Genomic DNA, 23,407 nt, shown 5'->3' with positions numbered 1-23,407 from the left:
CGGGAGCAGCCAATCGGCTGCTTGTGTGCCCCTCACAAAAGCCTGCGTTGCGGCAGCTGGCGCCGCTGCTTCCTTTCTGTGCCAATCAGGAGGCGTCGGTTGCCCGAGCCCGCACGACTGGTGCGGATCGAGAGCCAATCAGAAAGGGCGGCGGGGGGTGAGGGGGAGGGAGGCGAAGGGGGTGTGAGTGAGGTGAGCGGGTCCGCGTGCCAGCGGGTATAAGAACGGGAAGCAGACGCGCGCCTCTTGCATTCCGTCTGCGGGTATTGAGTCGAGCGCGCGCAGCTCCCCCCACCGATTTGCTTCGCCCGTCCGCCCGCGCTATGAAGACCAAGTTCTGTAACGGCGAAACCGAACCCTCCCCGCTGGGGCTGCTGCTCGGCTGTAGCGCCGGCCCCGGGGTGGTCCTGCCCGCCGCGGGGCAGCCGCCGTCGCCGCCCACTCACCCTGAGGCCGAGGGCAAGGAGCTGGCGGGGGTGCGGGCGCCGCAGCAGCAGCCAGCGGCCACGTTGCCGCCACCTGAGGAGGAGCCCGACTCCCGCACCCGCCGCAAGGCGTATCTGTGGTGCAAGGAGTTCCTGCCCGGGGCCTGGCGGGGGCTGCGGGAGGAGCAATTGCGCATCAGCCCCATCAGGTCAGTGCTTCCTGGGGGGCGGGGCAGGGAGCCCTAGGGCCACATCAAGGGCGCTCTGGGGGCGCAGCGCGTAAGGGCCAGGGGAGGGCGGGCACTATGGAGAGGGGGTGGGTGGCGGGCGCTCTGGGCCTGAGGGGGTGGGGAGCTAGTGGTTCCCCCTCCCTCCCCCTCGGGCCGGGTGATGGGTTCTATGGGGCTGAGGGCACCGGGACCTTCTCCCACCTGCCTTCTCCTCCTGGCCTGGGCACTGTAGGGAGGGCAGTGAGGGTAGGGTGACCAGACAGCAAATGTGAAAAATCGGGATGGGGGTGGGGAGTAATAGGAGCCGATATAAGGAAAAGATCCAAAAATCGGGACTGTCCCTATAAAATCGGGACGTCTGGTCACCCTAGATGAGGGAAGCCCCCCTTGCTGCTTGTTAGTGGTAGGTATGGGGGGGGGAGCAGACAGGCTGGTTGAGCTCCTCAGCTGGATTCTTCCTCTTCTCCCCCTCGCCAGAGATGACCAGCTGCAAGGTCAGTGTGGCCAACGCACCTAGAGTCCTGAGGGAGCGGGGCAGGGAGGACCTACTTTCCTCTGCATCCTCCAAAGCCCAGGCGGTATAGGCGGCCGGGCAGCAGAAATTCAGTAGTTAAGTCATGGTATCAAATCCAGAAACAAAGTAAAGGGGGGTTGGCACCATTACATCTATGGCTCTCCTCTGAGCCAAGAGGAGGTGCTCTGGGTGGTTACCAAAATATGCTTCATTCCTGGCTCACCAGAGTTTGTGGGAGCTCCTGCACTGCCTGTACAATTGCCTAAAAATGCTTGTTCTCTATTTAGAACAAGTTTGAAACATTCAAATTGTTCTCTTGGTTTTTTGGTCGTCTTGACTTTTTTTCAGTGTCCAAAATTTCATTTTCTTTTCATCCTGTAAATTGAAAATGGTGGTGCAAATCCCTGCATTGTGAGTCATCTTTAGGTTTCCGTAGTGCTGTGATTCAGCATGTCAGTTGGTTACTATGGAGTAACCAGGTTTGTATGGCCTGGATATGAAAATGGGGGAGTTAGAGTGTGGATTCTTTGGTCAGCAACGGTATGTAATGTATTTTGGAACTGCTCTCTAACAGTGGAAGAGAGTAGTATCTGTTTTACATGAGTCTTAAATACTTCCAAATGCCCAAGTACCTCTGACCATTACTGTGGTTTAAGGTTTGCATTTTCTAAAGCCACTACGTGAAAGGGATTTGTGACTTCAAAATTATTTGCCCAACAAGTTTAATTAAGATCCTAAAATATTTTAACTTGAAATCTAGTACTGTTTAATTCTCTAACTGACCTTCAGAAGCTACACTTGTACTTGAGCCCCCTGGCACTTTTTGTGGCTCTAGAACATGTTCCATTTTAAATGTTTCTCCCTATATAGAGCACTGATTATTCAGGTTAAATGGTGGAAATGACTAGACAGAGTTGATAGAGTATACAAAGTAAAATGAAGACTCTACTTGAATTTCTGAGTTACACTAAACTAAGATGGTGTCTGATTTTTTTTTTACTCTTTATACAGATATGGTCTCTAAATTGGATGTTTTCTATAATTAGTTATTTAAACATTAAGGGATCACAGTCATTGTGGCTTCCTGATATTCTGACTTTACCTGTCCAAATGGCTGCAAATAGTCACCAGAGTGACATATCCAAAAGTCCTTTCATTGCCAGTTAATCGAATAATCTTCTTCTTACTACATTGGATACGTATTGTTTTACTCTCATCTACCCACTCATGTTATTCTCCTCTTTGTCAACCTGCTTCACTGAGTGAGGCTAAACGTTTCCATTTTGCCTCAGACTGTGGTGCTCTCTCCTGCATTTCTTGGAAGGTTTCCCTCTTGCCTTTGAGACAAGTTATCCAGGCCATTTTGCGCTGGCAACTCTCTTCGGGAAGGGGGCTGAGATAAAAAATACCTTAAATTGTTGCATTTTGCTGGCCAGCAGTTGCACTCTACTGCCATAGAACTTCTTGCCTCCATTTCCCTCTTACGGAGAACATAGCTCTGATTCAGTGAGTCTTGGATTAACAAAATTGGGCATTCCTGTTAATGGCTGTTTATGGAAAACTGCTCTATTGACACAGTGCATCCAAGAGGCTCTGAGCACCGTCATTGCCAGGAGGCATTGGAGATGGATCGGTCACGTGCTTCAGATGGAAACTGATTCCATCACCAGAGTAGCAATAAGATGGACACCTAAAGGCAAGCGAAAATGAGGCTGCCCGAAAACAACATGGCAAAGAGCTGTGGAAGCTGAACTGAAAAACCTGGGGCACAGCTGGGGAACCATTGAAAGACTTGCCAGAAACAGACAGGAGTGGAGGAGCTTTGACGCCCCTAAATGCCAGAACATGATGATGGGAAAACTGCTACCAGTTTATACGTAGCTCCTGATGTCAGGGAGGGTCAAAATATTGTGAATTGATAGAGTGAATGACATTACTCTGGCCAATTGCACAGCTATTCAGAACAAAGTTATATGTGAAAATGACAATCATGCCATTTTTTGCTCTGCTTTGGAAAACTGAGCAGAGACATTGGAGATGTTGCCTCTAAACTTTATTGTGACGGGTTGGATCACAGAAACCCCCTTAGGTCTGCCAACTGATGTGCCAAGACTACTTCTGCCCCTGCTTTCCCTCCCGGCTTGGGACTCCAGAGCCCTGCCTAGTTGTGCCAGACACACTTGCTGGCCACAAACACAGACCGAGGTCTGAACCACATCCCACAAACTGCAGGCTTAACTGAAAGCAGCTTAAGAAGTGTTCCTGTCTTTAACCCTCAGATGCCCAACTCCCAATGGGGTCCAAACCCCAAATAAATCCGTTTTACCCTGTATAAAGCTTATGCAGGGTAAACTCCTAAATTGTTCACCCTTTATAACACTGATAGAGAGAGATGCACAGCTGTTTGCCCCCCACCCCACCCCCAGGTATTAATGCATACTCTAGGTTAAATAAGTAAAAATTGGTTTTATTAAATACAGAAAGTAGGATTTATGTGGTTCCAAGTAGTAACAGACAGAACAAAGTGAATTACCAAGCAAAATAAAATAAAGCACGCAAGTCTGTGTCTAATGCAGTAAGAAACTGAATACAGATAAAACCTCACCCTCAGAGGTGTTTCAATAAGCTTCCTTTTACAGACTAGTCTCCTTCTAGTCTGGGTCCAGCAATCACTCTCACCCCCTGTAGTTACAGTCCTTTGTTCCAGTCTCTTTCAGGTAACCTTTGGGGGTGGAGAGGCTATCTCTTGAGCCAGCTGAAGACAAAATGGAGGGATCTCCCAGAGGTTTAAATAGACTTTCTCTTGTGGGTGGATACCCCTCCCTCCCCCTGTATAGAATTCCAGCTACAAGATAGAGTTTTGGAGTCACATGGGCAAGTCGCATGTCCATGCATGACTCAGAACTTACAGGTAGCAACCATGGTTCACATGCTACCTTGAATGTCCTCATGTAGACTTCTTATGTGGATTGGAGCCTTCCAAGATCCATTGTCCATTAAGTGCTTCTTGATTGGGTGCTTAACTTGCATATTTCTTTCTAAAGAAGCTGACCAAATGCCTTACTAAAGCTATTTAAAATCAAAGAAGTATACTGCCAATATTCATAACTTCAAATACAATAATGACACGTGCATATACATAGGATGAATAGCTTCAGTAGATCACAACCTTTACAGAGATGTTGCATGGCATATGTAGCATAAAACATATTCCAGTTATGTCATATATACATTCATAAGCATATTTCCATAAAGCCTTATGGGGTGCAACATCACACTTGTGAATAACCCTTTCATCTTTGGTATTGGCCTTCAACTAGTGGTAGTACTTTCTCTTTCAAAGAAGGTGTTGCTTTCTTTTCCCATCTGTGGCCATTAATCAGCAGCAGGGATGGTGTATGCCAACCTTTAGTGAGTAGAGTAGCAGACCATAGTGCTATCAGACATCTCTCTATATGCTGACAAAGGAATCCCTGTTTGAAGTGCCAAATCATACGGTGCCACAGAAGCAGATTCATTGAATCTTGTTGCCTTTTCACATACTTTTTTTTCATAGTTACATTGGTATTGTATTCAGAAGCTGTATTTACAGCTTCAAATGACTTGTCATGAGGAAAGCCTTTATTGGTCTCCTGTATGATGTGCCTTGATTAAATCTTTCACAGATGAAGTGCATGAAACTATTGCCCTTGCCAAGCATAGTTAAGTCAAGTTCAAGCTAAATGGAGTAGCACAAGGATTCTTGAGCCTTGATACCGTGTCATCAGTAGAGCACCAGACTAGTACACTTCAAAATCAGTCCTTCACATAGGAATTGTCCATCACCCTGATTTTGTATTGTTGAATTAATTTGAAAGGACTGTTTTTCCTAAGATCAATAAACAGATTATCCTGTTTTCAAGGGCTTTACAAGGGAAATAAACATTAACTGTTTGTTCTATGTTAAATGCTATTTGGAGATGTAGGTAGCCCTAGTGTTGTAATCATGACTCTACATGGTCTGTTTTTGCTCTTCATTTGATCTCCCTTATCTTTCTATTACTTTCTTCCCCCTGCTTACCTGCATGGTTATAAGTTGCCTAGTCTTTCTCCTGCCACATACTTCCCTGGATAGTTGCCAGACCACCTGGTCCTCTTCTTCCTTAAACATACAAGCTGGTTGCTTTGTACTATGTTTCCCTGGATATTCGTTTCCCACAGATGGTTCTGGTTCCAAAGGATTGTTGCTGTTTTCTCTGTGTAGTCAACAGCCCCAGTAGAAGCATACAGGCTGGCTGCTTCTCAGTGGTGCCTTTTTTTTTTAAAGGCATTCTTACTTCATCACAAAGGGCATAGATATCTGTTGAAGCAGCTGAAAATGAGTAGCTAGTGCCATGTGAGTAGCCAGATCTCTGCAGATAAGTTCAGGAAGTGCTGATCTACACAGCTCTTTTTTGTAGGCCTGACATTCAAACTCCTAGGATCCCATTGAAGGTAAACCTGAGCAATAGAATATGACAGAGTCTATCATGCTGTGCTTTTCCTAGACCTCTGAGCTTTTGGGCATCTGAAAGAGCTGCAGCTTTTTGTAAAGTGGTGAGATCATGGCATGACATACAAAGTATTGATTTAACTTAATTGGTGTAATACAGTGCAAATTTTAAGGGACATAATGAATTATAAAATGTAGTTTTAGTCTACTACTTTATCCTGGTCACTTTTGGAAAGATAAGCCCATATTACACTGTCCCTATCCACTCTTAACAGTTATACTCCCATCTGTATTACACTATTTTTTTCTTTGCTGTGAAGGGAAATTCCAGATAATGCTGATAGGAGAGGCAGTAATGAAGACATGCTGCAGAAAAGCAATATAATAGAGACAGTGTGGGGTGAGTGAATATAAGCTTCCCCCCCCGGAAAGCAAAGTGGAACTAGGAACCTTTTAAGTATTGCTAAGTAATGTTCTGAAATCTGTGGGAGGCAAAATAAAGGCTACAGTAATGTGTATTGCACGCTAACCTTTTCTAAAACCGAAGAAGTGGGCTGTAGTCCATGAAAGCTTATGCTCTAATAAATTTGTTAGTTTCTAAGGTGCCACAAGTACTCCTATTCTTCTTTTTGCGGATACAGACTAACACGGCTGCTACTCTGAAACTTTTCTAAAACCATTATCTGTCACCTTTAGTCATACTTTGATATTGGTGCACTTCACTAAGTAGTTCCAGGATACTGGCACAATCACTTAAAGGACTGCAGGATTTCCTGAACATCTTACCCAGCTAAAATATCAACCATAATTTAGCAGTTTTACCAAATGCCTGTATAAGCTCCTCTTCCTAAAGAGTGCCTCAGCCATTATATTTGTTTAAAGCTCAGTTGTGGTCTGAAAACAAATACTGAATAATGGCAGCATGAGCTACCCAGTTTCTCAATTATTTCCTATCAGGTGTGCTCAGTTTTAAAAGACTTTCTAATTGCTGTCCCAGCAAATTCAACCTGGGATCCTAAAATCAAACTTAAGCTCTTTCTTTCTCTTGTTATCAGTAGAAAAAGGTTCCACAGGCCAGATTTTGCCCTCATAGCTGTGCAAACCCACTGAAGATAACTGGGTTGCACAGGTATGTGGGCAAAATCTAACTGGTCCTGCAGCTGTAACTTGGTATTCAATTCTGTTAGTCATGCTCAAGAATGAATTGAAATCACCTCACTAGACTGCTAGCTCTGCAGTGCTCACAGAAGTCAAAAGTAACAATTCATTAATCAGCCTGTTATGACTGAATATTGTTTGCAGGGAGCATATCTGTTGAGTAAGAATGAACTAGGTTTAGATAGTCGTGTTTCAGGGTACAACTGCATTTTAAATAAGACTCATTAATCAAAGCTAAGTTGAGACAATAACAAACTTTTATGTTGCATACTGGAACTTAAATGGTTGAACCAATTTATTTCAGTTTTTAAAAACAAGGTTCTCCTGGGCCCTTCTGAGCCATTTCAGTACATTGGAAATATTAAAAGATAAGACTAATAGCAAGTGGAGTATGTAGCAATAGCTGCCATTTTTGTAAAACACTGTCATAAAGACCTTTTTTTGAAATGCAGTACTTCAGACATTATGAAATTTTGTAATTAACATAGCTTTATGCATTCTAGGTAAGAGTTGATGCACATCTGTAATCATAAATAACTGAAACTTAGGAAAATCCTGCAGTTGTGAGTGGCATCAGTTAGTGTTCTTTTCTTTCCCTCTCAATCTTTTGCTGCTGCCTTACGAATAATTTACTGGGTGGGGGAAAAAGGTATGGTTGTCTTCAAGGTAATCAGATCACTGATTGCCTACTTGTTTCTAATATGTAAATGTAGTGGTAAAGTCTTCTGTAGCACTTTGTTTAGCTTGAAATAAGTGAGCATAAATGGGGTATGATATGAGCATAAGTGTTCAATCTAATTTTTTTATCTTGAAATGATTTAAAGGAGGAGGTTCAATTTGCTGTAATAAACTTGCTCCAGATACTGGATAACCAGGCTGTTTCCAAGAGAATTAAATGCTTGAAGGCTTTCAAAAGATGAACTTGTAATTGGGGTACACAAAGCAGTATTAGCTCCAGGATAACAAAGCAATGTGATCTTGCTGATATGGGAGAGAGAACCAGAAGTATACTGAATCTCTCTTGACAGATGCCTGTCCAGCTATAGCTAGTTGAGGTACCATATTTTAATTTGACTAGATTTTTGAAAGTATGGTAACTTCCTGGGGATGCCTAACTCTGAACTTTTATTTGCTCACCCAACATCTCACAGTTCTTTGAGGCTCTTGTGATTACCATTGCAAGCTGACCACCATCTTCATTTCTCAGGTTTTGCATGTTTCCCTGATGTCTTCGATCATATATTGGTATACTACCTAGCACAGTAGGATCCCAATCCTAGATGGGATGTGAGTGTCTATGGTAATATAAACATTTAAAAATGCCAGGCTTGCTTATCGAGATGAATCCATTTGACTGTACAAGTGCCAAACTGCAGCCCTCTCAGCATCTGACAGATGCCAACTATTATCTTCCTTTTGGAACTAGAACAATTGACAAACTCATCACTCTGTCCCAACCACAAGGAACAAAAATAACCCTAGATGCCATCTATCATTTTTAGCTGTCCCGTTTATGAAGTTAAGAACCAATTCTAATATTTTCAGTTTTCATCCTATTCTACCTGCCTAGCTTTATCAACCTTGTAATTCCATTTTTTTCTTTGTCTATAAAAGGGGTATCAGACAAATATTCTGCTTGCTGTTGGACCACCAGTAGAGGAAAATCACTCCAGATGTATTCCATTTCATTTCCCCTCAATAAAACTATTGTCACAGTTGTAGGCGGTTTTTCTCCTCTGACACTATTGGTTACTCTTTAAATAAAAAAATTTACATTTAAAAATGCTCTCTGAAAATATTTTACTACTGGACTTCATAAGACCTAACACCACTGCAACCATAGCTACAGACTGTGTAAATCTAGTCTGTTTGCAGAATGAGCTGACATGCCATCACACTAATTTGTTGTCCATAGATAGTTAAATAGGCCTTTTTTTGACTGTTCAAGCTGCACTGGAAGTTTTTGTTCAAGTAAAATTTTAACTATTCTAGTAAAAGGGGTACAAGCTGAAAACCTATTTCATTAAGCTTAGAGCTTCCTTTTTGTGTGGTTTTTAATTCTATCATGCAGAGCATATAGTAGAGATGTTTATTTCACAACCCCTTGTAACAGGTGCTAGTCCCACTATAGTAGGGCTCCCCAAATGAGTATTCAGCTAGTTAAACTGACAGCTAGTGCAAATCAAATTTCAATACATTTTAGATCTACAGGTTTCTGCATATGAAACTACCATGTGAAACTTTTATTTTATTTTTACTATGGGTAAGCAGGGCTGAAATCATGCAATTTCTTTGGGGTTCTAATTAAACCATTAATTGATGGTATCCTTCAATACCTGACATTACAAGTAAATAAAGGGAGAGAGCATAGTACACAATCAAGTTTGCAGAAGTGAATGAAAACTTCTGCCAAACTTCTGTGTTCATAACTGCATGTCTCAAGATAAAATAACTGAACTTTTTTCGGTGACTGTTAAATCTAATCTTTCTGGAGGTTTAGTGCTTATGAAGAGACAAGTACAACTTAGAACAGCATCATTTTAGCTACTGGGGGAGAAGCTCATTAAAACATGTCAGTCCTGACCTTCTTATCTACTATTCTGTTCATGAGCCTTTCCCCAAATAGATCCTGTTGCTGTTCACTTAAATAATAAATTGGCATTTGAAAATGTGGAAAAGTCTTCATTCCCCAGGCTAGATTCCAATGTAACTCTTTAGCAGAAAAACACACTGTCCCACAGTAATAAGTAAAACCTATTTTTTTTTTTTCTTCCCCCAAATAAAAATTTAGATTTCTGTCTCTAATGGCAAGCTATGTTATGAGCCGTCTTTAAAGAATTTCTTACTGATTTGTGGTTTAGTGATGTGCTGAAGAGTTTGAATTTGGTCGGTGTTTAGATCTGGTCACTCATTCCAGATCTGACAGTCCAAAGCCTTGGAATATGTACTAAAGCAGAATCTATTCTTCACTGATCTGGGAGGAATGTACACTTTTCTGATGTTCAGTAGGCTTTATGAACATCACCTTTCTTTTCATAGAGGTGGCCTCAGCAACATGCTGTTCCAGTGCTCGTTACCTGACACCATGGAGACGGTTGCAGATGAGCCACGAAAAGTTCTCCTCCGCTTATATGGTGCAATCCTACAGATGGTGAGTACATAGAACGTTTTGGGAGTGGGGGGGTTTCTATAGTTTATATCTGGAGAATTAGTTTAAGTCTCTTGAAATATCAGTGTCAAAAGGCAAGTGTGTTCTACTCTTACTGTTGGGGAATGTTTTTTGGTGGTGGTGGGAATAGATCTCTAGTTTGTCAGTTTCTGTTATTATTTGTCATTGCCTAGAACTTGTACTCCTTTCTATACAGAAATCCTGGCTCGCGTGTATCAGCTGAAGGCTCATTTGCTGTTGGTTTGGTCCATAATGTTTATTTCTGGTATTAAGAGTTTGGAGTGTGATATTCCAAAACAAGGTATAAAATCTGTTACTGTGTAATCTATAGGAATTTCTTTGGTATCATTAATAAGATTTGAAAGGACTAAACAATTTGTAAATCCTTTAAATCTTAGCCTCACTTTCACAAACCCTTCTGAGGTTTAAGTTGAAGCTTTGTCAAACTTACTCTGAATAGTCTTTGAGCATTTTGTAGAGACCTATGGTGAGTAGATGTCTATTATGGTTACTGTAAAACCTATTGATGTACAGTATTTAATAGCATTAAAACTTTGGACCCAAACATCCAGTACCCTGCAGCTGTCTCATTCCAAAACCTGTATTTCAGAATGTATGCTAGATCTTACAACTGCCATAGCAGCTTACTAACATGGAGCTCTTTATCAAACATTCTTTCAATATTGCTCTCACTGCCAATTGGTCAGTACCAAGATTAAAACCCCTTTGTAAATATTGCCACGTAATTGTCAATCTCTAAAAGAGAATTAACAGGTGAACTTCCAAATGGCGTATACAAAACACTCTGTAAAGGTGACCTATTATAAAATTATTAACAGCTAAAACTGTGCATAACTATGGAACAAATTTTAATCTTATCTACCTTTCTTGACACTTCACACAATGTTCAGTTTTTCCCATGTGATTGAAATTTGTCTTTTGCTGACCATTAGTTGGTGGCAATTTCCTTCGATTCCCAGTCATTTCCTTGGAATAATCTTCTGAAGGTATTACATCAGTTAATTATTATTGAAAATGTAATCCATGCTTCCTCCTGCTGTGACTTGACCAGGAAGTGATAATAGCATTCAATTAAACCTGAAGGTGGCACTTAACTAATCACAAAATGCATCTTATTTATATACACATAACATAAAAATGAGATTCAGGTCCTGACTTTGATTGCTGAAAGCCTGGACCATCATTCATTTTAAAGGGTTTATTCTTAGCTTGGCCCACTGTAGCCAAGTATTGCGGCAACAGCCATAGATTATCCACTGGTCTGAGACCACCCAGGCACAGCTGGACCTAAATTAAGAATTCAGTCTGTATTTGATAAATACATAGTATTCAGTTAAGCCAAGCTTTAATAACTTTCTGTCTTTAGTTAAACCTTCTGAAAGATAACTTTTTATTTTTAAAATAAACTTAATCCATAGTCCATTTACAAAATCGGTTATAGAGATTGATATTAGTATAATTCAGTAAATGATTTTCACAGTAGAATAACTTAATTTTATAGCTTTAATTTTAGTCTATCTTAAAATGTCAGTAGTTTTGAGTAGGAAAATTGACTGCAAAACTTCTGTATTTGAGTAATGGAAGAGCAGAACTTCTATCTCTTTTAGTAACAAGAGGCTTCGAATGTAATTGTGTATTGAAAAAGTTTGGAAAAACAAACTACAAATACTAGAGCTTAGTCACCTGCCTCTTTCCCTCTGGGTTTTTTCTTGATTACCTCTTTTCTGCCCTGTTCATAAAGGAATCAAAACAAGATTTTGGGCTTTAAAATCTAAGGACTAATTTGTCTAAATTGGTTAAATCATTTGAAACTGTACATTCAGAACTTTTCTAACCTTTTTCGTCTTGGTGTTGAAGGATCTTTTGAGATGTCTAACTTCCTTTATTTCCGTAGTGGCAGTGAAATGACTGCTCTTGTTGGTGCAGTTCACTAAGGGTTAAGTAAGCAGTGAAAGTCCCAAGGTAAAACTTTCGGATTGCATTGAGGTTCACAATTTCTGTCGACAAACATTTGTCTCTTCCAGCACCTACATCTTAAACTCAAATTAAAACAAGCAAACTGCATTTTTTTTTTTTTTTAATTGGGGTATTTTGAAAGCCTCACTTAGGATTGTAGTGAATTTCTGGTGGCATAAACGAAATGTTTAAGCATGGTTATAAAGAACGCGTGAACAAAATTCTTCCCTTTTTAGTGATGATTAAAAAGTAGCACTTGCTCAGTTAAAAAAAATATAGATAGATAATATATATATAAAATCTATCTATCTAGAAATAGGGACATTAGTTGAGAAGTTTGTCAGTTCTGGGGCCTAACCCTAAAATTATTTCTTAAGATCCAGTGATAGTTTCAGAAAAATAAGTCACCACTTGTAAGTTTTAACTCGTTTTGCCGCCTTTGCTGTAGTGGTTTTGAACACTTGTCGGTTCCAATTTCTGTTGAAATTGGTGCACAAAGCAAGCTATGCTAGGTCCCCTCATTCAGTGTATTCATAATAAATAATAAAGGAGTGAAACAGAGAAAAGTAGGTGACACTGACTTTTTAAATGAAGGATACTGGCACCACTACTTCCAATACGAGCCACCTTTGGGAGAACCATTTATTGCTAATAAAAAATGATCCCAGTTTGCTATTATGAATTTTGGAAGACACAAATGTCAGTACATATAACTCATCAAATATAAACCATGCCAGTTGGTTAAAGCTGCCACACAAGGATAGCTTTGTCCTTCCTCTGTCATAACAGTTTATATGTTTAAGAAATTTTCTGTGTGCATGAATGTGGGGTGGCGGGTGGAGCTGAACTGGCTTGGCCATTATGAATGGTCTTACTGGCATGGATGTTTATACACATCAAGGACTTCTCTTGAGTATATCCTTGAGCAGATCTTTATTTTTTTTTTAAAAGAGGACAAGTATTTGTGCTTGTGAAAGGTAAAAATACTAACCACGTTAAAATTGAAGTGTTTGAGGCACAATGCAGATATGTCACATACATTCAAAGTAAACTAATGTCTTTTGCTGCTTTTTTTCTCATTCCTGCCCACAGAGCTAAATTATTATAGGAGCATTTAACTTTAAAACTTCTCAATGCAACCAAGTGACTATTGAATTGTTGTCTATCTTGGTGTATAAACTACTGAACTGAAAGATTTGCCAAAGTGCACTTAATGTTTTGGACTTTGAGACTAGATTTTATATGCAAACATTCTAATATTGTGTGCTGTTTTCCTATTTAAATTCAGAATTAAATCTCCCTCATAAAAGCTCCCATGTTACTACAACAGTTGGTACTATAACGTCAACTTAATTTTTTTATTTATGTAAGTTCACCTACCAAAAGATGACTTGGGGGATTATGATTCACATTCCCATTTTTCTGTCAAAAGAAGTATGAACTCAGCATTACTGAGGCTTTGTTTAACAGCCAAAACAAATTCCTACATATAAATGAAGAAAAGGAAGACCTGGGAACTCTAATGTTCTATCTGGTCTCTAACCTTTAATTCAAGCAAACAACTGAACAAGTTGAAATGGTTGCCACATTTCTGTCAAAAACTGTTCCATACCTGCCTTGCTGCCTTTTATTTTTTGTAACTAAATAAAATGCAGACTGCTGTGTAACTGTAATTATCAATGTTTTCTGTGATTGTTGCTGTTTTTAATGTCTGTTTGTAGCATGGAATAACTAGAAATCCCTCGCACTGGCAGATAGCTTGAATGAAGCCAAGCACCTCTTACAGGGGATATATTTGTGTTGGGTGGAGTTAAGGGTGTTCTGAGGGTAATGTACCACTTTAGTTGTATATGCATGTGTTCTCTGCTGCAGGCTTGCCCATGCGATCGTGCCTAGAGCACTCTGGTTTCCAGGTGACAGACACGATTCACGGTATAGTATGAGATCTCTGAAGTTGGAGCATTCTCTACAGCTTTCATTTTTTTTAGTTCCAGGTTTTGATATGTTTAGAAAATAGTAAAACTTAAGTAGTACAGCTGCTATTTATGCTGTCTAAATATGTAAAGAGTAACTACAAATACCAAAATATTGCACAAAATAGTCCCCATTCCTTTCCTCTGCTCCCTCATTAGAGAATGGTAACTTTGTCTGAAGTCAAGAGGATTAGAGATGTCTTGATATAAGGCAGAGTTCCTACTGGAGGTCCTAAAAAACAAAAACAACCCACCACTTCCCAGTTGCTAAGATTTAGATGAAGTTACTCTGGTTTCATTTCATTCAGATTTGCCTAGGTACAAGGACAACACAACACAAGCTATAATTCTTTTCAGGTGGAACTCAATGTCTGAATCAATATATTTATTCCATTCTGCTTAATAGAGAACTCTGGGCATCCCTCTTATCAGGTAGCTTGCATACCATTTTCACCATCAGACTTTAGAGTCCAAGGAGGACTTCAGGTTTCTGCTGGTACTATACACAATGTTTCTTGGTCATGAGTTGTACTGACCAGATTTCAGGGTTTGAAAATGTTTCCATTCTGTGAGTCAATATGCATTTAACTCTTTTGGCCACTTGAAACCAAGAGTCACCACCAAGGGAATAAATCTACAAAGTTGCATGTTCCAGTCCTAGAAATGAGCTTGCAAACAAGGAGCTGGGGACTATTGCTAAAGCATAACAAGCTTCACCACCCTTATAGGCTTGTGCTGATAATAGGCTGACCAGACAGCAAGTGTGAAAAATCTGGACGGGGGTGGGGGTTAGTGGAGCCTATATTTTAAAAAAAGCCCCAAATATCGGGACTGTCCCTATTAAAATCAGGACATTTGGTCACCCTAGCTGACAAACTCACTTCCTCCAAAGACTCAGGGTTGTGTTAGTTCATCTTCCAATAGAAGCCAACTTGTCCAGTAAATCCTGGGATATCAGGATGAAAATGCAAAATTTAAATTCTGCTTGTCAAACTAGCATATGTGATCAGTATAGATATAAATCAGTCATGTTCTTAACACTTAAATTTAGACAGTGACACAATCTTTGCCATCTAACAGAAACCTTCAACACAGGTTAATAGATTCTGTATAGGGTTGGAGTGGGAAAAATTTAAAGATTAGTTACTCAAGATCAAGGGTCTGTTTTGGGCGGGTGGGGAGAAATCACCTTTGGCTACTAGCTCTAAAGACTTGCAGCAACTTTTCTACCACCCCACCTCCCCTCCCCCCTGCATCTTAGTATTAAATAGTTGTCCTCACTGGCACCTAGTAACCTTGAATTTATTAGGTTTACTTTTAATCTGCTTTATAAGCAAACTCCTTTCTGCAAGAACACTACTCTAGTCCTACTTTAAGGAATGGCCCATGACCACCTTATACATGTTCTGAAATCCATTTTATGTGTTTTACAGTTAACAAAATATTTCCCTACAGAAATCTTGGGAGCCAATCCTGGTTCTCTACTTCAAATAGTTCATCACTTCTAAAAATCTCTTCATTGCTCTTAAAGCAAACATAAGATCAATAGCATTGGCTCTTCTAAAAACTAGAGTTGCACTTCTTGAGCTTCTGATCACTTGTGAAGTGAGCTCTGTTGTGGGAAAACTGCGTTCTTGATGGCTGTTTGGTCAAGAGTAGGAGAATTACATGCACTGTCTGTTCTCTGACTGGTGGTGCAAGAAAATAATTGTGTGCCTCAAACATTTTTACAGGTGACTTCCTGATTATGTCAACTAAAATGAGATATTTTTTTTTCTTAACCTCCAATATCTAAGCCTTAAAGAAACTTCTCACAAAAAGCTCAGTCCACAAGTATTCACTAGTTAAAGAGCCTCCTTGACAGACTATAACAGGAGCTTTATCTAATTTGCACCATGACTAGATGGATAGCCATCTGTGTACTACTCTAACCCTCTTTTCATAATTGCAAACCATTAATTTCATAACTTTTCCACATTTCATCTTCTGCCTTGCTTGGACACTTCTAACATTCTGTGCTGAGGTAACCAAAAAGAAGGAATGCTGCAGAAGTCTCATTTTCTGATGAATCTGCAGTACACAGCCGTCATTACTTTCTCCTAAAGATATAGTACAGTAGATGCCATTAAGATTCTCAGGCACCCATCTGAAGAATACTCATACAAGAGTACTGACCAGTCTCTTGATACTGGTATGAACCAAATAAATTGAAAGTGATACTTATTCAGGTCTTGGAAAAAGCCATCTAATCCACTTAACTTCTGATAAACTGAACCATTCTAGGAGCATCATGAAGCAGGAAAGACTCCTGGATGGTGAGTAACCCTTTGGCTGTTCCAAGAATATTCAGTAAGATGCAATAGTGGTATTGACATAGGACACACTTTTCAGAGGAGTCCTCTTGTACAAGGCCTAACATTATTGCTTAATTACACATTAGGCTCAGTGGGTGTTTAAGACTAATTAATTTCATTGGAAGGAATATATACTAATTTAGTAGCCTTCATATTGTTGTCTGCTAGGAGCTTAGTACCTTAGTGGAATAGGAAGTACTTTCTGACAGATTCTTGATTATATCAACTACATCCTTGCTGTAACTTTTGAAATAAATACTGTAGCTGTATAGTTTGTGTAAATATTAGTTTGCTGTGTGGTACTTAAGACAGATGGTGATGCTTAACTTGTATTTTGTTCAGTCCACACTTCCACCCTTGGTACGGCTATGTTGTTAGAGCTTTGAAACAGAATGGTATACTCACGGTTCCATGAATCAAATGTTTCTATTCCGATCATGAGATGGAGGCTTCCTTTATGGGCCTTCACACTTAATGTGGTTTAAATACCCAAACAGCAATGTTGCAGCAGAATTGCAACATCAATAGCAGCCACACACAAAATGCTGAATAGAACTAAGCAAATATTTGCTTACTTGTTGCTTTGCCTTCAAACCCTTAAGAGACTACGGTTTTTATTCCCATTTGCATTTTAAATGTACAAATTTATTAAAAGCATGTGCCACTGAGGGTTCAGCTGCTGAGGGCATGACTTGTTAATGTTTTGAAATTGCTTTATGATGGCTATTAACAAACATAGCACCATGCATTATGCATGGAACTGGTTAATTGTTTGCTTGTATTCAATTTCATCAAGGCATCTTATTTTCGAACAAATTTTGTGCATATATGTGGAGGACACCCTCCACATATATGCACACACTTTGTTGGAAAATTTAAGTCCTAGATTTACAAGAACCTACAGTACGTGTAACAAATAGCGTACACATATAGTAGAGCTTAGTGATTAAACTTTATCAAGTTTAGTATTCCTGAAAGCTAAAAGGTAATCTGGTTATCTAGATATAGCAAAACAGGTACTCTGCAAGCTTTCTAGTGCCACTCTGCCAGTACTTCTCTCTTCAGACTTGTATTTAATCTGGCTATGATGTATCTAAGGGTAGGACTATATTTTAAAGGCTGCAGCAGTACAACTATACGTGTGCCGCTGTATCGTTTTAGTGAAGATGTTACTATGCTGACAGGAGAGCTTTTTCTTATAGTTAATCCAGCTCTGCAAGAGGCAGTAGTTATGTTGATGTGAGAGGCACTCCCGTTGACATAGCACTGTCTATAGCAGGGGTTAGGTCAGTATAACTGCGTCACTCGGGTGTGGATTTTTCAAAACTCTGAGCGATGTAGTTATACCAGTGTAAGTTTGTATTGTAGGTCTGGCCTAAATGTCTTCACTGTTAAACATCCCTCCTGTAAGTAAAGTTTCCAAAGTAAAATGAACATTTCAATAAGAACTTAACATTTAAAAAGATTCTTCTAAACTTTCAATAACAAATCAAAATTCTGTCTGAAATATTGGAAAATACTTGGCTTCCAGTATATTATGGGAGTGGCTTGATCTCAATGGCACATCCTTTTGAAAGCTTTGGCGTGAACTACTGTATGTAGTGAGATAAGAGCTGTGTGGTCAGATGTTGGAGACTAGTGTTGTAGATATTACTGATTAAGTCAGTGGAGAGTTAAATAGTTAACTGTAGCTGGTTTTATTTATTCCCTCTATTCTGGTGGTTGCTAATTATGTTGGCTTTCATCTTCTCACTATTTAATTTTTCTCATTCATAGAGGTCCTGTAATAAAGGAGGATCAGGACAGGCTCAGAAGGAAAATGACTTGCAGGTAAGTAATACCTCTGGTTAGTTTTGCATTCTATAGAGGTGAAAATAGGAGCACATTTGTCTCCTGTGTGCTCATCATTCCAGACAGTCTAATAGCCTGTCTCAACATGGGTATGTGTGACCACTGTTGCTCTTGGAATTGTCTCCCTTTCTCTGAGCCACTGATCTACAAAAATGGAGGTAGTTCAGCTATTTGCTGCCTTTCCCAATCTTTTCCTTCATCCCTCCAGTGCGTTTGGTTAAAATCCAGAACTTGGACTCAATTTTCTGTCTGCATGCCAAGGAGACTTGACTGGAATAACACTTAAGTCCTACACATTGTCTTGGAGTTGTCAAAATATTTCTTGCATATAAGCTAATCCTCTATAATGTTTAAAATGGAATTTACTCTTATATAAAATACCATTTGTGCAGGATTCTCATTCCTAGTTCTTAACTCCTTGGTACCAGACTGATAGAACTCCCTAGGCAGTCCTTTGTCCTGAGTAAAGAGCAGTAGAACATGCACAATGGCCTGCAGAGCACCTGGTTCAATACCCTTCTGCTACCCTCAGTCACTTTCTTCTTGACCGTGGTTGGAGAGGAAAGGAAACTCGTAAACTCTGCTCTAATGTAAAAATACAAACACCTTTTTTCATACCCCCTTGCCTTCTAATCATTCCATTTGAAACTTCTAAATTCTTAAGTATTTTGCCTCCAGCACTTGGCATGTCTTCTGGTGGTTGGTTATCTTTTTGCATTTAGGCACCTGCTTTGGTGGCTCCACATAAAAGACCAAGGTAGAAGATAAGTGTCAACAGCTCTGATGCAATCCATGCAGCACTGTATAGAGGACTCCAGAATTTCTACCCTCTATATTTGTGTGCTCTGACAAAATGTCTATTCTGGGTATTTGATATGATTGTGGATTTAGTCTTCTGCCATAAAGGCCACAGAATTGGCTTCAGGACATTCCTCTTGTGTCTTGGGGCACCTGGCACTGGCCACTGAATACTGGGCTAGATGGACCTTTGGCCTGACCCAGTAGGGCCATTTTCATGTCTGCAGGCTAAAAATTAACAGGTCATGTTATACTGCCTAAAATACAATACAGAATCTTTTTTTCAAAGGCATTTGGGTAAATCATTAACCTAGTAATATGGCAGTTTCTAAAGGGCCACTTAATCAGATTTGAGATAAGCTTGCCTCTAGGTTTAAACTGCAACATTAGACCTGGAAAAATTTCAGTATAGATAAATAGTAGGGCTTTGTAAATATCAATCTGTATGGTAATGTGACCAGATTTTCAAGTGTGCCTTTTATTCACTAATTCTGAATACAGGTTGATTAAGTGTATGAAAGGTAGAGAAGCAGGAAAGGTTAATCAGCCACCCTGTTTTTGAAGGTCCATAGAAGAACCACACTGACCTAGCTTAACAGTTATCCTATCTCTAATGCAGTCTTCCAGAACTTGTCCTATAATTTGTTCTAAAGCAGGGTAGTCCCTGTTCTTAATGTAATTTTTAGTCCAGCAATAAAACCATGTGCACATTTCCCTCCCAGCTTTCCTTAGGATGAAACAGTCAAAATATCTAATGCCCAAGGAATATTTGACAGACCTAAGTCCAAGGAAAGGGGGTGGATTAGTAGAAATCCAGTCAAATATCTTCAGAGATGTAGAATTAGATGAGCAGTCTCTTCAGCTTTGTCTAAGCAAATATCTAATTGGGTACTTGCCTGGCCACATCACCATATTATCCAAGTACCTTCAGAGGAGTGTGCTGCTTCACCACCTAGAAATATGCAAGTGTGACTATCCAGATGTCATTCATTTTGGATCTACAGCATCAGTTTACTTGAAGCTTTAAAACTTAGATGCCTCAGGGTGCATAGTCATAAATAGGCTATTTGTTAAAAATCTGGTGCCTCTGCTAAAACTTACCTTGTTGAATGTCTATACTAACTTGAATTTTGGTGCTTGGCAAAGCCTCAGCAAGGGCATGTGAAACTATGGAGAGTGTGTGTTTGTTAAATGCATTAATTCTGCCTCAGGAAACTGAGATGGAGAAGCACTGCATGAAAGAAAGGGGCACAACCATTATGTGCTGCACATACCCTACTCATCAGCTTTGCCATTGGAAGTATTTTGAAATCTTTCCTTGTATTTTAACTCAATATGCTAAATACTTGTGGATATACCTGTCTTTCTATCCTTCCTATCTTGCACTGTAGAATATTAGAGATTTGCAAGAAGGCTTTCACCAGAACACCTTAAAACTAGTACAAAAACTTCCCTAACAAGAATACCTTCATTCTAAAGGTTACTCACTATAGTATCTGATTGCCATGTACATACATTTCAAAGTAAAAGTCCCTCAAAAGACCTCCAAACCTAGATTTAAGTTGCTTACTAAGAGTCCAGTGTTGATGGTATATTTCTGAGGGCACGTTGATGGGGGCCATTCTAACATTCAGGTTAGGAGTAATTTTGCAGAGGAAGATCGATCAGTTCCCACTGTTTCTGCAAACATATTTGATATGTTGGGGAAGGGTCTTTGAGAGCAAAGGATTTGGCAGCAGGAGAAATCAGGGGAGCATCTCCTTTGGACCTCCTGAAGGCTGCAGGAGGGGAAGAGGACCTTAAGAGATTTAAGATGCCCATACACCGCCTACAAGCCTTAGACATATTGGAGGTTATCCTGACCCCTAGATGTTTGACTGTCAGTGTAGTTGGGCAGACACCAGTGTATCCCTACTTGGTTCATGTGCTCATGGATTTTTCTTTCAGCTGTGAGGGCTAGAGCCTGAATCAATACGGCTGTAGCACAAATGACAGTACAAATACAGTGAGGCCAGGGAAAGCATTGTGAAGTCAAAGCTCTGAGAAACTAAAGAAGTATGGAGAAGACATGAGCCAGGAGCCCAACAAAGCCAAAAGAGCTGCTGGATGCAGGAGCAAGGGAAGAGGCAGACTCCAGAGTGTATTTGCCCCTGTTAAAACACTTGCAAGGAAAAGGCAATCTGCATGCCACTCTCTGAAACCACTTTTTTCAACCTGTCTAATGCCAAAAGTTATGAAGAGCACAGTATGAAAATTTGTCCTCATTCCCTATGTTGTGTAAACTCTTCTGAGCGGAGGCTGTCTTCCTATGTTTGTACAACTTCATCAGTATCCTGATCAGCCCTTTGGGATTTACTGTAGTACAAATAACTGCCATAACAGGCAGATCCAAAGTGGTCTCTTCTACTTTTATGGTTTGTACATCTTTATAGAGCTAATCTTGCACATGGTGGCAGCTCAACTTATGTGATGTTGACCTTGAGTGTTGAGCAATGTACAAAAAGATCTAGACAGATAGATCATGGCTGATTTCTAATTCCCTTCCATCCATATAAAAATACTGGAGTTGACTGTGTTCATGTCATGCTGCTGCTGGGATGTTTCCAAGGAGAGGTGGTTTTGTAGAAGTTTTTAATGTTTTTTTTTTTCAAATGTAGTACTTGCATATCTAATCTATAGATTTGATAGTTTTGGTTTATTGTATCCTAGAGATGGAGCCAGATTCTTAATATAAATCTATTTGCATTAGGGTTTTATAAGACATTGATTTTTTTTTTTTTCCTTCCCACCTTTGTTTTGCAAAGGGGTTTTTATTACCTTATTCCTAAAAATAACTAGGTATGTTGCTGATAAAGAATGACCAAATAAATTTTCAAAGGTGCAGGGAAAACTGGTCTGAAGTGTGCCAATTAAGGATACACTGAGTATTCCACTTTGGGTCACTAAATTTAGTTTCTCAAAGTAAAATTTTCACCTTTGTCTATGGCTGTTTGGACTAGTGCACTTCTATTTTAAATGCTGAGCACCGTAGTTAAGTGTAGATAGTATTATGACTTTGTATTGCATGAGATTGATTTAGAGTGTTAGGATACCTTAATGCTGATATTCACTAGTATTTATAGCACCAGTTCAATTTACCATCCTCCTGTTCATACATGGTCTGCAATGTTGTCACAAGTAGAATAATTGTAGATGGAGGTGTTGGAAAACCAAAATTGATTGGATTTAATGTACATCCGTTTTGTGTAACCTAGCCTTGGCAATGACTTGCTTACCATAAATACTTGATGGTTCTCAGGGTATCCAGGAATGTGAGTGACCTTGTTATCCCTACCTACAGTTAAAGGGAGTCTTACCTGTGGTAGGCTGGTGCGGTTCGCGACCTAACTAGCTATCAGCCACTCAAGCATTCTCCTCCAGGCTATGCCAACCCTATCTTTGCCTTGAAGGTTAACAAGTACACCCAGTCCCCTAGTACCCTTCAAGCATATTCTTGTGATATCCAACCCCTGGTGCTGGCTACTCACAAAAATCCCAGATCTGTTCCCAAAGGAAAAGCATACCCCAGTTTGCTAGTTATCTTATATCATGGCTTCCTGTATGATGTACAGCACTTGTGAGCACTTAAAATAAAACAAAAGGTTTATTTATTGTTTTTAGGGAAATCTCCATCTCTTCTTAGAGTATGATGGAAACAAGTCATTACAATACAAAACAAAATGCAAACTAGGTCCTTAGTTAACCTTCTTTATTAGATAGGAAAGGTTTCTCCCAAAAGTTTAGACTGTTGAGTTAGACTTCACAGGAACCAGGATCCATTCTTTAATGAAACACCCACGCTCAGCAAGATGGCTCTACAGTGAATGGGTACAGGACACCTTTCCTTACACTGTTCTAGTGAAAACTTTATTCATAGCCAGGGGAATCTGCTGCCTGCCATAAATGTTTCTTTTCACCTCAAGTGGTCTCAGTGGTTTGCAGTTGTCTTTGATTTTCCATTGGCTGTATGGGGATAAGGCAAGGATAAACAATGGAACTTTGCATTACATTACTGACTAACCAGGGAAAAGAGGACATCTCCTCCCTCTCACTTGAATGGGGATCTCAGATCTGATTCTTTGTTGACTGAGTTTGCCTTATGGTCTTGAAGGACTATTACTACAAGCGGTTGCAGACATGTATACGAGACAGATCTGTGCATGCCCAGCACACCAAAGCCAGAGAACTTTGCCTAGCAGTAGTTACAACAGTGATGCTCATGTCCTTTCCTCATACCCTCTACCGTGGCTATATAAAGATGGTGCTGCTCCAATCCTCCTCTGTTCCTTCTTATTACCCATGGCCAGAGTTGGAGTGTTCAATGTGGCATTTTCTTGATGTTGGTTTTATTTGTCTTAGGCTTTCTTGTAAATAGTTTATAAAGCTTGAGCATATTGATTGTATCCTGGTTAATTAGTGGTGTTACTAGTAAAATGCCTTCACCAGGA

General features: G+C 39.9%; 1 protein-coding gene across 1 annotated transcript in view; it reads left to right on the top strand.

Annotated features, from left to right (window-relative positions):
• Positions 1-244: 244 nt before the first annotated feature.
• CHKA (choline kinase alpha) overlaps positions 245-23,407 on the top strand; it is a 34,638-nt gene continuing 11,475 nt past the window's right edge. The window contains exons 1-3 of the mRNA XM_054025921.1: positions 245-634; positions 9,838-9,949; positions 18,048-18,101. Coding sequence (XP_053881896.1) covers positions 324-634; positions 9,838-9,949; positions 18,048-18,101 — 477 coding nt within the window. The 5' untranslated portion in view covers positions 245-323. The remainder of the gene's footprint in view (positions 635-9,837; positions 9,950-18,047; positions 18,102-23,407) is intronic.

The sequence above is a fragment of the Malaclemys terrapin genome, chromosome 4 (genome assembly GCF_027887155.1).
Source record: "Malaclemys terrapin pileata isolate rMalTer1 chromosome 4, rMalTer1.hap1, whole genome shotgun sequence".
Lineage (NCBI taxonomy): Eukaryota > Metazoa > Chordata > Testudines > Emydidae > Malaclemys > Malaclemys terrapin.
Note: the sequence above shows the minus strand (reverse complement) of the source record. Positions and strands in the feature narration are given on the sequence as shown.